The sequence below is a fragment of the Medicago sativa genome, chromosome 5 (genome assembly GCF_051527215.1).
Source record: "Medicago sativa cultivar Bolivia chromosome 5, Bolivia_mono, whole genome shotgun sequence".
NCBI classification, from domain to species: Eukaryota; Viridiplantae; Streptophyta; class Magnoliopsida; order Fabales; family Fabaceae; genus Medicago; species Medicago sativa.
This window is the reverse complement of record NC_140753.1, coordinates 32,707,429-32,722,732: the sequence shown is the minus strand read 5'-3', so window position 1 is coordinate 32,722,732 and position 15,304 is coordinate 32,707,429. Positions and strand designations below refer to the sequence as shown.

Below are 15,304 nucleotides of genomic sequence, written 5' to 3'. Positions count from 1 at the left end.
AGTTGTTTGGTAGAAAATGGTATGATAAGGTTTATTCCAACAAAAATTCTGTTATAAATGAGTTTTTTGATAAAGTTAAGCCAGCCAAAGACTTTGCTGTAACTGCTTTAAAGAATGAGTACAAGATTCTTTACAATCTATGTACTCACAGTCTCTTGCCTCGCAGCAGCAACAAGTATCGAGTGAACGATACTGATCTCATGATTATGTATCACTTGACTCGTGGAAAGAGGGTCAATCTTCCCTACCTGATCATTAAGCACATGATAGATGCAATCAAAGATACCAAAGGGAACTGTGGTCTTCCCTACGCTATGGCTCTCACCAAGATTTTTGAAGAATTCAAAATCTCTCTCATAGGAGAAAAAGCCATAGAAAATCTGAAGCCCTTCAACTCAAAAAACATATCTCACATCAAACTGCATACTGGTGATGAAACCCCAGGTTTGCATCAGATTCCACTTCCACAAGAAGAATTTCTCAAAGAGGAAGACGATGAGAATCCACTCCTCAGTCTAGTGAATGCAATCATCGTGGAAAACCATTTGTCTTCTCAATCTGCTCCATCCAACTATCGTGATTCTCCAAAAAATCATGAACAAACTCATCATCTTGATCTCAATGTATCAACCGACCTCAACCTTGCAACTGGCATTGGCAACCTTTCCACTCCATTCATTTCTGCCCCCGTACCCAACTTTGAAGATTCTGCTCTGTTTGGCACAACATGCTTAAACAGGTTCATTCATTCTCCAAAGAATGAAAATCCTCTTTTGAGTGATATGCCACCTATTCCTTCACATTTTAGCTCCTTTGATAGCTTCAAATCCACAGGAACACCTCCAAAGAATGATCCCCCTGTTGTAACTGAAAACTCAGTCGTCTCCAATTAGATGCTCTTCTCCGAAATCACCTCTCTTCGAACAAATGTTAACAATCTGTGTGAATGCTTCGTTTCATTCATGTTTCAGTACTTTGGGATGATGGCTCCTGCCTCAGGCGTTGATCCTAGTTCCTCGTCCAACCCTCCACCAAATCATCAGTAGCATGTTTTTATGTTGTGCTTTGCGCAACCTTTTTGAAGATGCCAAAAGAGGGAGTAAGCAAGTGTTCTAACAATAACACTGCATGAAATGAATTTGAAAAATTGCCCTTTTATATGCTTTGGTTGTAGACTGTTAGGCACAGGCACATGCTTGCCCTTTTTTTTGTCTTATGTTTCTTTTAGCTTTGCAAAAAATGGACTCATGTATTTTAGCCATTTATGGCTAAAAATGAAACTTTAATGATGTATGCAATTTAGTCCTTATCTATGTTAAATATAAGTCATTGTGTTCTATGTTTATTTTGCTTCAATGGTAATTACAAGTGACTATGTTTAAAAGAATGCATCTGTCTTAAAATACCCTTATCTCTCTTCAAATCAAGATTGCAATATCTAAAAGAATTTATCATAGCTGACTAATTTGATTTGAGAAGAACAAAAATTGGAATATCAAATTGAGGGGGAGTCTATTTTAAATGAGTCATCCTTTTAACCTCAAAAAAAAAATATATGCATCAATTTGAGGGGGAGCTTAATCGGAACACATTTATAAATCAAATTCTAATATATTTTGTCATCGTCAAAAAGGGGGAGAATGTTGAGATAATATTAATAAATCCCTATATTAGTTTTAAAGATGAAAAAATATATTCAGACTTTATTTTATAAATGGATTCTGATATTGTTGTATTTAACATCTTTGTGTGAGAAATTTTTAGTTGCAGGAACATAGATACAATGACTTGTTCTCTAAAAATTATCTAAGCCTCTCATACAATGGACAAAGCAAGAAATAAATGGATAAGATGCAATGTATAAAATTGGATATACTTGCCCAAATTTGAGCAACACTTTGGCACACCACATAGTATAAGTGGTTTTATGCTCCTAGTTTCTCATGTCTCAAATACCACTACATTTCCAATCAAATGGTAAAAAGCAAGTACAAACAAAAACCTTCTTTTAGCCATAAATGTAACAAGAGCAAAATGGATGCTAGCTTGCAATTGGCATATAATTGTACCATCACCACAAAAGTGCTACGCGTGGAAATTGAAAGAAACAAATAAAGCTGTATGGCTTTAGGATGAAAAGAAATGGAATGGATTAAATCTTGGTCGAACATGTGGGAAAACAAGAAGAAGTTGTTGGTTCATTTGCATACATGTGGCACCAAGACAATTTGAACAAAAGTAGCAGCACACATGTGAAATTAGATGAGTCATACGCTCCTCACGTGGGAAAGGAAAGAAAGCAAAATGTTTTGAGCAATTGGCTGCCTATAAATACACATGCAGCAAGGAATGAGACCCGAATTTTTGAGAAAGAATTTAAGCATACATCAAAGCAAATATTACAAAAGCTCTCTCATTTTTTGTTTGTCTCAGTGTTCTAAAAATTACTCTTTTGTGTTGAACTCTTTTTAGTTTTTACGACAAATATTTTATTTTGATCTAAGTAAGAATTTATTTCTTATTGGATTGTAAAGCTTGTAGGTAACAAGTGTGTAAAAAGACAAGGGTAAAATCACTCGGTCGTAGGAAAAGATCAGGAAGATCTAGCAAGGGTGATTTGTACTCGTTTGTTTTTTGGTTGTAAAGGCAAAGGTAGATTTACTCGTTTGCAGGAAAGATCAGTCAGATCTAGCAAGGGTAAAGGTTACTCATTTGTGTAAAAAGAAGACCAAAGAGGAGTTGTGGTTAACGTTACTTAACGCAACTACCTAGTGAAAAATCTCACAGTATTGTGGGGATTGGACTAACCCATATTGGGGGAACCAGGATACTTTTTGTGTGTGATTTTCTCTTTCCCTATCTCTTTTATTTTATACAATATCACACACTTCACAATATTATTGTTTTATTAACTAACGTACTAACCTAATTCAAGTATATATACTTGAGAAAATTTTATCAGCCATATTTTAAACAGATCACAATTCAAACCCCCATTTCTTGTGAAAATTTTTTACTTCAGACTGTGCACACCCTTCTGTGCGGGAAAAGTCTGATTTTTCGTCGTTTTTCAGTTTTAATGCATACTAATGGATCCCAAAAACCTAAACCTAATTAATTTAAGTATAATTGAGTATTTATGCTTGGTTTAACCTAGCTTAGGTTGGAGTTGGATTGTATGCTGTGAAATTGTGAAAATAGACGAACTTTGACAAATGTAGGAAATAGACGGACTTTGGAAATTAATGACTTATGCTATGATAAGTTGGAAGTGACTATGTGTTATTGATGAAACGATGAATGATAGTTGATTTGGCTATGATATGTATACATGAAATATGAACTAACTAGGCGTAAATGATTAATCGTCTCAAATTGCTAATTGTGTTAAATGAAGTGATGTTGTTTCTTGGATGTGGTAAATGTATTATGATGGTTAATGATGATGATTATGGTGTTGATGATTATTGACGATGGTCTATGATGGTGAATACACACACACACATATAATGACGATGAATACATGCATATAAAATGGTGAAGTTTATGATGGTGATGTCTTGTATGAATGTGTGCATTTGGTGAGTCATATGTTCATGCATTCATGAGTTTTGATGTTAGGATATTTCAATATTCAAGTGGTGATAGGATCAATCGGTAAAATAACTCCGATATTTAAATGATGGTACCACATGCATAGAGTCGTGTTTAGAACATTGCATGCATATGAGTCTATGTGAAATGTCTCATACTTGATTATGTGAATGTATGTGCACATGAGGATGGTTGTTCATTGGTGATACTTGTACAATGTGAATGATGGTGATGAACTAAGATTGATGTAAAATTATGTTGGTGTTAAATTGATTACTTGCTTTGTATTGTGATATTGAATTGTGAACCCTTGTGTGATACTATGAATATAAGAGGTTATATGCATGATGATAGTAGCTTTGGAGATAATTAAGTGTATTTAAATGTGATATTTGAATCCTATAAAACCATGCTTATGTTTATATTCTTTATGATGAATATATATATCATACCTCATTATTGTGGTTGCCACCTACGCCTGTTGAGGATAGGCTTGCAGGTTGAGGACGCTTGAGACGGCTTGAGTACCAAGGATTAGCTTGACGATTCCTCATTTTTCTTGTTGCTTTTGGAGTCTAGTCTAGTTGGGAGTTTATTTTTATGTTACCGGTTGGATAATGTTGTGGACCTGGAGTTCTTATTTGATGTATTCTAAGATTGAGATATGTTACTGAGACCTTGAGATATTTGGAGATGTTATTATTCCATTGCGAAACTTGTATGAAAACCGAATTATGCATGATTTTTGAGTTATTGAAGGCGTAGCACCCTGAACCTTGTATTTATCTGTTGATTTATAATGAAACATTGTATGTGGGGTTTGAGGGTGTTACAAGGAGTGCCTCCTCATTATAAACTCTTCTCATGAATCCTATCTATCCGATGTGAGACTAAATCTGTAGCAGCCCGTTTTAAGAGCATGCATTTTGCACATAATCGCATTGCATTGGGTCTGTTATGCATTTGTGTGTTGATAAATGATTAAACTATTATAATACAAAGGAAATGCGGGCGAACTTTACTTAAAGCATATGACTTGAATGTATTTTTCTTATTTCTTTTTGATTGAGAAGTTTTGATATTATATATTTTATGGCATTGCTTATTGTGCTTTGATTATGAACCAATTTGGATAAGGAAATTAACCCCTTACACCAACATTTTAGGTACCAAAGAAGAGACGGTCTATGCTTTGGCGTTTTGCTTGAAGTGCGTACGGGGACAAATTGGGTTTTTGATTGTAATTTTAAAAGTAATTTAAGGATATTTATGTTAAGAATTTTTGTATAGGTTTTTATTAATAATTTATTATTGATGATGATAAAAAATAGTAATGTTTTTCGAAAAGTGAAAAATTAATTAGGCGTAATGTCTTGGATCCAAATCCGGGGCGTTAAGTCGTGTCTTAGGCGCATTGCATAATTGACAGGTATTGTACTTGCTTATGTGCTTGGTGAATATTTGCATTGGTGAATTGTATACTTTTGAATTGTATACTTGGTGAAATTTATTGAATTTATGAAGATGTAAATGTGTGTTATGGATAACTATATTCGTATACTTGTTGGATATCAATAATGTTGAGTTGCCTAATCATTTGGAATTATTTATGTCATTTACTTTGTTTGATTATGTTTAATTGTGAATTGTGAACTAACCTTTAGTGGTCGTTTGGTTGACCGCCTACCTTATTCGTATGGATGGGTAGACGGCGTGCAAGACTAGTTTTCTTTGCTTTGGTGAGTTGCTTGAGGATAGCTTGGATGCTACCTCGTTTACTGCTTTTGGTGTCTTAGACTTTAGGGCTCTGATTAGGGGTCGGTCTTTGATGTTATCTTTATTATGCTGTTGAGGAGTTTTGAGATTATGTATTGATGATGATACGTGTAATATGTTGACATGGTTATTTGGAGACTTATTTTATTATGGATGACCGTTGAGATGATTTATTTAATTGTAGATTTAATGATGTTTTTTTCATTCCGCTGCGATGTTGAGGAAAGTTATTTATGCATGCTTGGTGAATTATTGAAGAAGTAACATCTAAATTTTTATATGATTGTATCATTAGCGTAATTTATCGCTTTTAGAGTTTAGGGTGTTACAAAATCCACTGAGTGTTGACTGCTAAATCACCCCCTCACCTGCAGCCCGACCCAATGGGCCTAAAGCGTGGACGATGCAGGGAACCCAACGATAGGTTTATGATACGTTTTGATACTATGTCACAAAATACGGGCCTTAACTCATCCTTACAATACCAACTTATAAGGTGAGGAGTGTCTCCTCTTTATAAACTCTTCTCAAGATTCATATTTATCCGATGTAGGACTAAATCCACTGAGTATTGGCTGCTAACAAAAGGAAATGTAAATATACTATGGGAAAATAGAAACAAAATTTCATCTTTCTTAATGATTCAAAAACTTGAGAGGAAAACACCACTAAGTCGTTGCGACCAACAACAATACTTTTTACTTGTTATTACACATGAAACATAATTATCAACAACAACGAGAATTCCCCTTTTACATGACTTCTCAAAACTCATCACTAGATTCACATCCATTATGATGATGATGATGACACTTTGAATATGAATTTGGTCTTTTCAAAGATTGCATTGAAGTTTTAAACTAAATGAGTATTTAAATTTGACTAAAAAGTATCAAATTTCTTTTGGGTTTTTATAGAGTCCCTCTACCACCTTCATGGATCAAAGATAGAGGGAATTTTCCAACACCCTACGACATACTACCTTAATTCCTTATCTCATTCTCATTAACAACAGCATAACCGTCAACATAATCACTTGTAATAAAATTTAAAGAAAAAAGACAACATTATTAGAATGATTAAAACAACAGTTAACGTTGGAGGAAGAAGATGAAGACTGATGTCTGAAGTCACACCTAGGCATCTAACAAAGCAAAATTAAAAAACACCTCATCACAATTAACATTTTAGATTTTTTTTTGGTGGTATCTGGGGTTTGAACCCCGGACCTTACATATATTTATGCATTGTCCTTACCAACTGAGCTAAGCTCATCACAATTAACATTTTAGACTAATGTGACTAACAAAATTAACATTGCAAGAGTTTTTAATAATTTTCGTTGATTAATGGACTGTTATACAACGAGCGTTACCTTGAGGAACAAAAAAATGAGGGTTTACTCGTTGTGAATGTGAGTTTTATGTAATGTTTATCAATGGGTCTAGATTGGTCAAGAGGAGGGAACAAATTATGGTCACTAGATATGGAGCACCGAAAATATAATTAAGCTTGTTTTTTATTATTAAAAAAGTTATGTATAAAAATAAAAAATGATATAAGAAATATTGAAAAGTGAGAAGTACTATTTATAACGCACATACAGCTCTTGTTAAACCACTCACTAACCACTCTGCCCTGTCCCTTGCGTTTTCCAGATCTGCTTCTCTCACAGCCATCCACACAGGTAACTCTTTTTTTCCCCTTTATTCATTTGAAATTAGGGTTTATATATATTGTTCATTATATTCCATTTTCAATCTAATTCCGTTGGATCTGAAACTCCATTTCCTTGTACGCCATTCTTATTCTTTGATCTATGCTTTTTTACTTGAGATCCATTATTCTCATTTCTCCAGATCTATTTTCAATTTTCGTTTTTATGTTTTCTTAATTTACTTGATGATCTCTGTTTGTGAATTGGTGATTTTGATGTGATGTGTTTTTATGCTTTTGCCGATGAATATTTAGGATTTAATTTGATTTGATTTGATTCATTGCTTTGTGCTTATGCTATGTATATGTAATGTGAATGATGATGATGATGATGATACTGGGTTATATATTATAGATGCATTGAATCATCTAGAGACTTTCCTGAAAGAAGTATTGGAAAAAATTAAATGGAAATGATTACGATTGGATAAATGAATGCTTCAATGGTTAGGTTTAGTTAGTGTATGAAGAAATTGTAAGCTAGAGATCTTGCATAACTCTAAATCCACTAGTCCTATCAATGTTTTGATATGATCTTTCGAAGTCGTGGAAAATGCTAGTTGTCTCGTTTTTTTAATGTTAATTTCTTTTGTCAACACTAGAAATATCAGTTACTTTTTCCCTATTTTTCAAACAAATGGATGGGAAGAAAGGATAGGGTATGTAATGATTGAAGAGGAAGGGAGGGGGATGAGCGAAATGTATGTTTATCAGAAGTAATTACTGAAAGAAAACATGAATGTTTATTCTGTTTTACTGTAGATTGATAATTGGTTATGATAAATCTTTAAATGATTTAGGTATTTAGGTGGAATATAATCATGATAGCAATGAGATATATGTTGAAGCAATGAGATTACGATCTCAGGCTTGCCCAAACTATTCCCAAATCTTTCCTTTTCCCCACGTCTCCCCCTCAAAACCTTTATTAATAATCAAACTCCATTTCCAAATGATTACCGGCAATCCCGCATGACACTTCCCCAACCTCTTAGTGGCACCTCAGGCTCTCCCCATCTCCACTTAACCATCCCCCTCTGGCTGCATGCCTCCCTTCTTTTCCTCTCTCATACTCGTTTGGACCTTTATCATTATCATTGGGTTTGGGTTTATGGAGTTTTCTCTTATACACCCCGGTTACAGGCGTATGAAATTACTAGGTCAATCAGTCACTAGATAAAGAAATCCATGGTAGTTAAACATTGAAACAGTATGTCAGCGAGCATTGCGGATCATGTTGTTCATTTTGACTTGGTCATTTTATATGTGATTTTTTTTCCAAACATTTTAGGTGTAACTGATGTCTAGGTGTCCTTTGTAAGAAGAAATGGAAAAGTATATGCTTGTTGTTCGAATGCAAAGTCGTTTGATTACTTTTGAGTGTATGCTTTGCATTGAGTGTTGTCTGAATAAATATTTGCTGTTTCCCATAGTTTGTCTCCCCCATTTTATTGTTATACTTATTTTAATGTAATAATTCTAATTTTTTGAAATGTTGTTCACCAATTTGAAGGCAGATACTAGATTCTATTTTCCAGAAAGCAATCGAACGTGATGGGTCGTGGCAATAGCAGTGGTGGTGGTCAAAGTTCATTGGGTTATCTATTTGGCAGTGGAGAGGCCCCAAAGCCGGCAGCAACTACTGCACAACCTGAAGTGCAGCCGGTAAATAATGCACCCCCTTCAAAACCTGCAGCTGCTCCTAAAGCTATAGACCCAAGCAAGCCTGCTGGCATCAATAGTAATTCTATTGATGGTCTGAACACCGGCAACTTCATCACGGTACTAATTGTGCTTGTTATATATAATTTCTGTTTTTCTAAGTTAAGTGTTGTTAGACTGATAATTAAAGCCTGAACTGCTTTACAACATGAATGTGAAAAATTCACTATGAGGGATAAAATCTGGTCACTGCACACTTATAGACATGGTAGTTTATTATATTTGACTGTCCCAAGTCTATTTTGTAGTATTTTTTGTTGCAGTCAACTTTTCTAGACCATTTTTTTTCCACTTGCCACCACATGTGTTGAAATTCAAAATTCAAAATGGAATTAGATTTGGTTGTCTCAATCTAGTTAGTTGTACCAATGTATGTAAAGGTGCAGACATTATCAAATATTTGAAGGAGAGAAAAATCATGATCAAGAGTTAGATTCTTCAATACCTAAATTTGAAAATATTATTGATCTACCTATTCAATAAATGTGACCTATATCAGGCTATCAGCACTAGTCTATGTATGTTCATACTTCATAATGCTTAAGGTTATTTTCCGGTCAATTGATATTGATTCTTGACCTTGTTTAAGCTGTAGTATGAAAATTACCACAATGACTTTCATGTCGGTGATAGGGCATCTCTATTGTTTTGTAAACTGAAATCGGCCGTGCATGTAGGTGACTGGCAGTTAACATGATGGAACAATATTTTGTTGTTATTTTTGTTATACTAGAAAGTGATATCTTACAAGTTGCACATACATTAGGACAATACTTCCAAAACAACCTCAAGAAATAAATGAAACATCGATATCTTATTTGTTGCTTTTGAGCTCATGCTTAGATTTCTTTGTAATTATTTTGATTTATAATGTTTTTTTGATTTGACTGCAGGACCGACCCTCAACCAAGGTTCATGCTGCACCTGGCGGTGGCTCTTCTTTGGGTTATCTCTTTGGTGGTCCAGGAGATGGAAAATGATTTCTCGTTTGGGAAGCTTTCACTTGAGAATGATCTCTGTTAAAATTCAAGTTGTGTGAACAAAATGGGTGATGTATTATAGGTTATGGTTGTTGGGATATAAGTTCATCAAGAATGTTATATTTTAGATGTGCTTAATATCGATTACAGAGCTGTGTTTGTCAAACAAGTTTTTATTATCAATTGCACATTTGGTTTTAGTTCTGTATTATATGCTTCCTTTATTGTTATTTTAATTTGTTAACATGAACGGGATTTTATTGATACAAATGACTCCTGAAATCCAGGCATAGTAAGCTGGAGTTTGGTTTGAGTCCAACCATGAGTTTTGTTTTCTTCATCATTATTAAAGTAGAATCCACATATTTTTCTTGACCAAAAAAAAAAAAAAAAAGTAGAATCCACATGTGTTTCCAAGTTATTATAATAATCTCAAGCAAGTTATACAAAGAATTAAGCTAGATCTAGAGGTTATAATTTATTTTGGCCCAGTTAAAGCTGGAAAGTGTTCTTCATTTACGTGATCGCTTGATAAGTAAGTATGATTTTGTGAAGTTAATTAGGTAGACATTTAGTTTGAAGTCATATAAAGGTAGTGCGATGCTTCCCCTTAGCAAACTATATAATGGTAATCATAAACGAAGATCAAATATGGATAATGGTAATCATAAACGAAGATCAAGTATGGATCCAATGCAGCAACTGATAGTTAAATTATTCAATCATCACATGAAACGTGTCCTTTTCTAAACCTAGTGAAGAACCCATTACTCTTCTAACAGAAGAGCAACTCATATGAATTTCTATCTATTCCAGTAGTGTCCTGCTGGAAAAATTTGCATTAAGAAAGTCCCCAGCACCATTACAGCATTACCTCTAGAATGCCTCCAAAAATGAATTAAGGGCTGATAACATTTATTGAAATCTATCGCCTCTCGTACTTTTAATATATAATGTAACACCACCATCGTACCCGTTTCCTGCCAAACAATGTTAATTTTACATGCCTGCTGTGTACTTCTATTTAAGGGAAAAACAGAGGGAAGGGAAGGGTAAAACATGTTTTCTTTTCTTTTAAAATAAGAAAGCAATGATCTAAGAGCGCGTTCAGATGAAATGACACGTCTCTTATAGCTTAACCAATATCTCGAGTTCTAACCTGAACTTGAGAATGTAGCAGCATTAAAACTCTTACGATTAGTTTGTTGTTTCATTTGTGTCCTACAAGAGTCGAGAGATTAATCTTTTTAGTTGCACGCGGAGGGGGTAGACTGTTTACATTTTTTGTTTTTGTTTTGAGAAAGTAGTGAAAATAAGCTAAAATTTAAAACATGAGCTTATAAGAACTTTCCTGCTATATTGACCTATAAGTAAAATTACAATCACTATTTTTTTTTTTTTTTACACTAAATAAGCATCAAGAAAGTTCTCTGAAGTTTCTTGCTCACTTAACAATAGAAAGCATCCATACTCCAAGAAGCTAATTTGTGATAGACGTACATAAAGGAATTGCATGTACATTATTGTTTCTACATTGATAACAGTTTACAAGTATTGATGAACAATGGAAATTTCCAGGAAGTTTCTCAAGTTCTATAAATAACCCTATTTTGCCTCAGCATTTCTTCAAATGATCCACCACCAAAACAACATTTTCCCTCCTCTTATCAACAAATATGGGTTTTCAAGGACCTGATATTGAAAAGTTCATTCATTTCCTCTCAATATGTATCCTTGCTTTCATGAATGAAGGCTCCTCCTCACTCTCTAATAGCTTCGTCAATGAACAATGGTCATGGGGTCTAAGTATTCCACTAAGTTTATACTTCAAATTTGCACTTGAGTGTCATGCTCATTTTGGAATTTTTGTTGGGATTGGAGTACCCTCTTTAGTTTATTGGGGTGCAACTCGCAGCCCATTAGATTGGTATTGGGAAACAGTGATCAAATTCAATGTTGAAATTTTGAAAACTGGTTTCTTCAACCTTGTTATTGGATTGCTACATTTAGTTGTCTCGAAATTGCTCAATCGTTTAATTGAGTGGATACATGATCGTAAGATTAAACTCAAAGGGTTGGATTTTCTTTTCCCTAATAAAAATTTAGAGTTGGAAAATTCAACCTTTTATGAACCTCCTTTACTTAGGCCAGTTTCTTCTCAAGACATAGTATTGAAACTTGTTGAAGCACTTATTTCCTTATTCTTTAATGGAAATGTATTGCTTTTAAGTTGGTGTTTTTCTGGACAGATTTACACACATGATGTTGGTAAAGCTATATCTTGGGTTAGTTTGGGAAGTTCTATGTTTGTGTGGATTAAGGCTTTACTTAAGCTAATGAAAATGCCACAGATACCACCTGAAGAGAAGGCACACAAGATTGACAAGAATCAAAATTGTTCAATAGATGACAAGAAAGAGTCCAAGGATCAAGAACTAGTTACATGCTCATTAGAATGTTGAATTATTAGCTGATGATAAGTTATGGTGTTTGTTGGTTAACTAAATAAGGTGAAAATTGTGTGTGTGTGTTTTTTTTTTTTTCTTGGGAAAGGAGGTGAAAATTGTGTTGATGATAGTTTTTAAGTGTATCAGTTGCAGATTTTAATGCATGATCTATTTTTGTGTATACAGTAGAAACTCTTTAATTTAATACTCGGTAAATTAATAAACTCTCTAAAATAATAAATTTGTCCGGTCCCGACTTGGGCTAATGTAAAAAATTGAAAAACTCGATAAAATAATAAGATAATAATTTTTCGGGAGATCCCTTTATAATTTTCGGTCCCAAGAAAATCATAAATTAATAATTTATAGAAAGTGAAAAAAATATATTAAGAATACATTGAACACATTTGTTCCTCTTGTTTACATTTACTGTATTTCAAAAGTCATTATTGATTTCCAATGCATATGAACACAGTAGTTACTAATTTACGTTGAGTCCCAAGGTTCGCTGCAACGTAATTCTAAGAGGCATAGACTAATTTGCCTTTTTGTTTGGTATGTACATTATAATTACTTAAAAACTCTTTAAATTAATAATTATTAATTTATCGATAAATTAATAACTCTATAAATTAATAAATTTCTCCGGTCCTGACATTATTAATTTATAGAGTTTTAACTGTATATGTCTTGTTATGTGAGTGCTACGGGAGATAAATTGCAGAAATATTTATTTTAAGTTGTTTAGAGATAGATGTAAGTTATTATTGTGAAATAAAGGTTTAAGGTTTTTAAAGCTATGGATCAACATGTTTTTTTTGTCAGTAGTTTAGTGATAAGAAATTCTCCTTTTAAATGCATATATTATGTAAAGTTATTACTAATTCAGTTAAGCTCAAATCAACGTCTTCAATTCTATCAAAATGATATTTAATTCTATCAAATGTTTTCATGTAAAAAATATTTATCAATATACTTTTTTTTAGGAATATTTATCAATATACGTTACCATATTTTACTTGACTTACATTTTTTTTTTGTTTGATAAATGTATATTAAAACAGAAAATTGCTCTTCTCCTATTGAAAATTGCTCATTCACATGTGTTTTGATAATAATACTCAAGTGTGACTTAACTCACGTAGGTTATAGGTCAGTGTGAGTTAAGTTACGCTATGTCTGTGTCATTTGGGAGAACAACATAATTGCTTCTACTCCCTGATTACATTTAGTCATTCATTCACTCATACATTCATTCCTTCAATTTCATCGTTTTTCATCCATTCATTCAATCATTCATTCATATATACATTCATTCATTCAATCATTGATTCATTCATTCATTCAAAATTTGAATACGCAAAATAAAACTGAAAAGTAATGAAATTGTCGTAAAAAAATGCAAAGGCGAAAGTGTAAATATATTACATCAAAATCCGCCAAAATGTCATAAAAACATCTAAAGATATACAAATGACATAAAAACACTAAAAAAATACCTAATCATGTGGACTATGGCTCCTAGTCCTCCTTCGGGGATCCGGCTCCTCCTGCAAAATGCTATACTCCGACTGGATGCCATGCAACACACCTGTAAAGACTGGAGATGAAAACATATCAGGATGCCCCAATGCACTATCCACTCTGGCTCTGATGTTCGCAATAATCTGGAGTGGGTCGGGAACCTGTCTGGTTCACTCTTACTGAAGAATAACCTGCTCGTAAGGAGGGACAAGAGATGTGTACTCAGCAACGGGCGTAGGGTCGCTCATAATTGGATGAGATACACAGTAGAACCATATGATGCACCTCTCCTCATACTTCCGCAACTTCCTCGCCCTTGTCTGTCGACCCATCTACGCCTGGTCAAGGACATGGACCATAAAATCTTGAAAGGCCACAACCACATCCTCTGGATCAAGAGCCCCAATCGTCGTATGAGATATGGGAATGGTCTGGATATAGAGGTACTGCCTGAGAACCCGCTCTGACAAGTGAAGGCACATCTTGTCTTTTTCGGCCATGATCCAACCAGAGTACCAGCAGATGTCGTGTATAGGTGTGATGTCTCGCCGATCCTCGTACGACCTCTAGATGACATCACCATTCACCATCAGATTAATGAGACCTCGGTAGTTTACAAGATCAGAATGGCCTCTGGGGGTTTCCATCTGGCAGCAAGCGGCTGCGCACGATCGTAGTCCTTCACAAGCTTCCTCGGAAAGAGCTTCAGGAAATGCTCCAAAACTCATCCCTACAAACACAGAGAGACACAATAATATCAGCACAAGTATCATACAAAAAAAATATTTCAGCATCACAAACGCATATACAGACACATTAGTATCGTAAGTCATTTATGATATGCTAAAAAAATATTACCTCAAGTAGAGTCATGTAACCGCCAACGACGCCAATGGTCGGCTCCGTATCAAGAGTAAGCTGAGTGTAGAGAAAAGCAAGTGTCATCCCGCCCCAGGACCACTCGTGCACCTTGTACAAGTCCTGCAACGCCATCAACCATATCATATGAATGTTTTTGTTGTTCTTGTTGGCCAAAAATGGTGAGGTCAATCAAGAGCAACAAAAACGCCTTAATGCACTTAGTCCTAATAGTCTCCAGCTCCTCCACCTCCTCGTCATCACCAGGATGCTCCAACTCATTACACCTATGGAGGAGTCTATCATAGGCCTCCTTCAGGTAACTTATGCTAATATACCCACCCCACTGTTTATTCACCTCATCAATCACCTCCTCCTCCGTCAAACCCAGCTCGCTCTGCAGCGGCGACATACCGTTCTCGTAGTATAAATCCTCCTCAGCAATGAGCCTCCCAATGATGAGGATATCTAGAAGACACGTTACATCATCTAGTGTGATGGCCGTCTTCCCAATGGGCAGATGGAAGTTGCTGGTCTCTCCATGTCATCTCTCTGACAAGGCAGTGATGAAGCCATAATTGATGTTCTCGTACCCAGTCTGAAGGAGGGGCACAAGATCAGATGCATTCACCTGCACCCAAAACCAATCCTTGTCCTGTCCTGGGACTATTAGCTTTTTCCCGTGTG

General features: G+C 34.8%; 2 protein-coding genes and 1 pseudogene across 3 annotated transcripts; 2 read left to right on the top strand and 1 right to left on the bottom strand.

The window, feature by feature from the left end:
* Positions 1-200: 200 nt before the first annotated feature.
* Positions 201-1,046, top strand: LOC146921861 (uncharacterized; annotated as a pseudogene).
* A 5,943-nt stretch (positions 1,047-6,989) lies between these two features.
* SP1L2 (SPIRAL1-like2) lies at positions 6,990-9,999 on the top strand. Of its 2 annotated transcripts, none has more exons than XM_085715108.1 (3): positions 6,990-7,057; positions 8,604-8,868; positions 9,702-9,999. In XM_085715108.1, exons 2-3 carry the CDS (start codon positions 8,641-8,643, stop codon positions 9,786-9,788), a joined length of 315 nt encoding a protein of 104 aa, XP_085571234.1. In that variant the 5' UTR covers positions 6,990-7,057; positions 8,604-8,640; the 3' UTR covers positions 9,789-9,999. The 2 variants fall into 2 exon arrangements, with proteins under 2 accessions (XP_085571234.1, XP_085571233.1); XM_085715107.1 differs by having other exon boundaries at positions 8,600-8,868.
* A 4,092-nt stretch (positions 10,000-14,091) lies between these two features.
* LOC146921859 (uncharacterized) lies at positions 14,092-15,029 on the bottom strand. Its single transcript, XM_085711397.1, has 3 exons — positions 14,729-15,029; positions 14,377-14,489; positions 14,092-14,325 (listed from the first exon to the last, which is right to left on the bottom strand). Exons 1-3 carry the CDS (start codon positions 15,027-15,029, stop codon positions 14,092-14,094), a joined length of 648 nt encoding a protein of 215 aa, XP_085567523.1.
* Between the last annotated feature and the right edge of the window lie 275 nt (positions 15,030-15,304).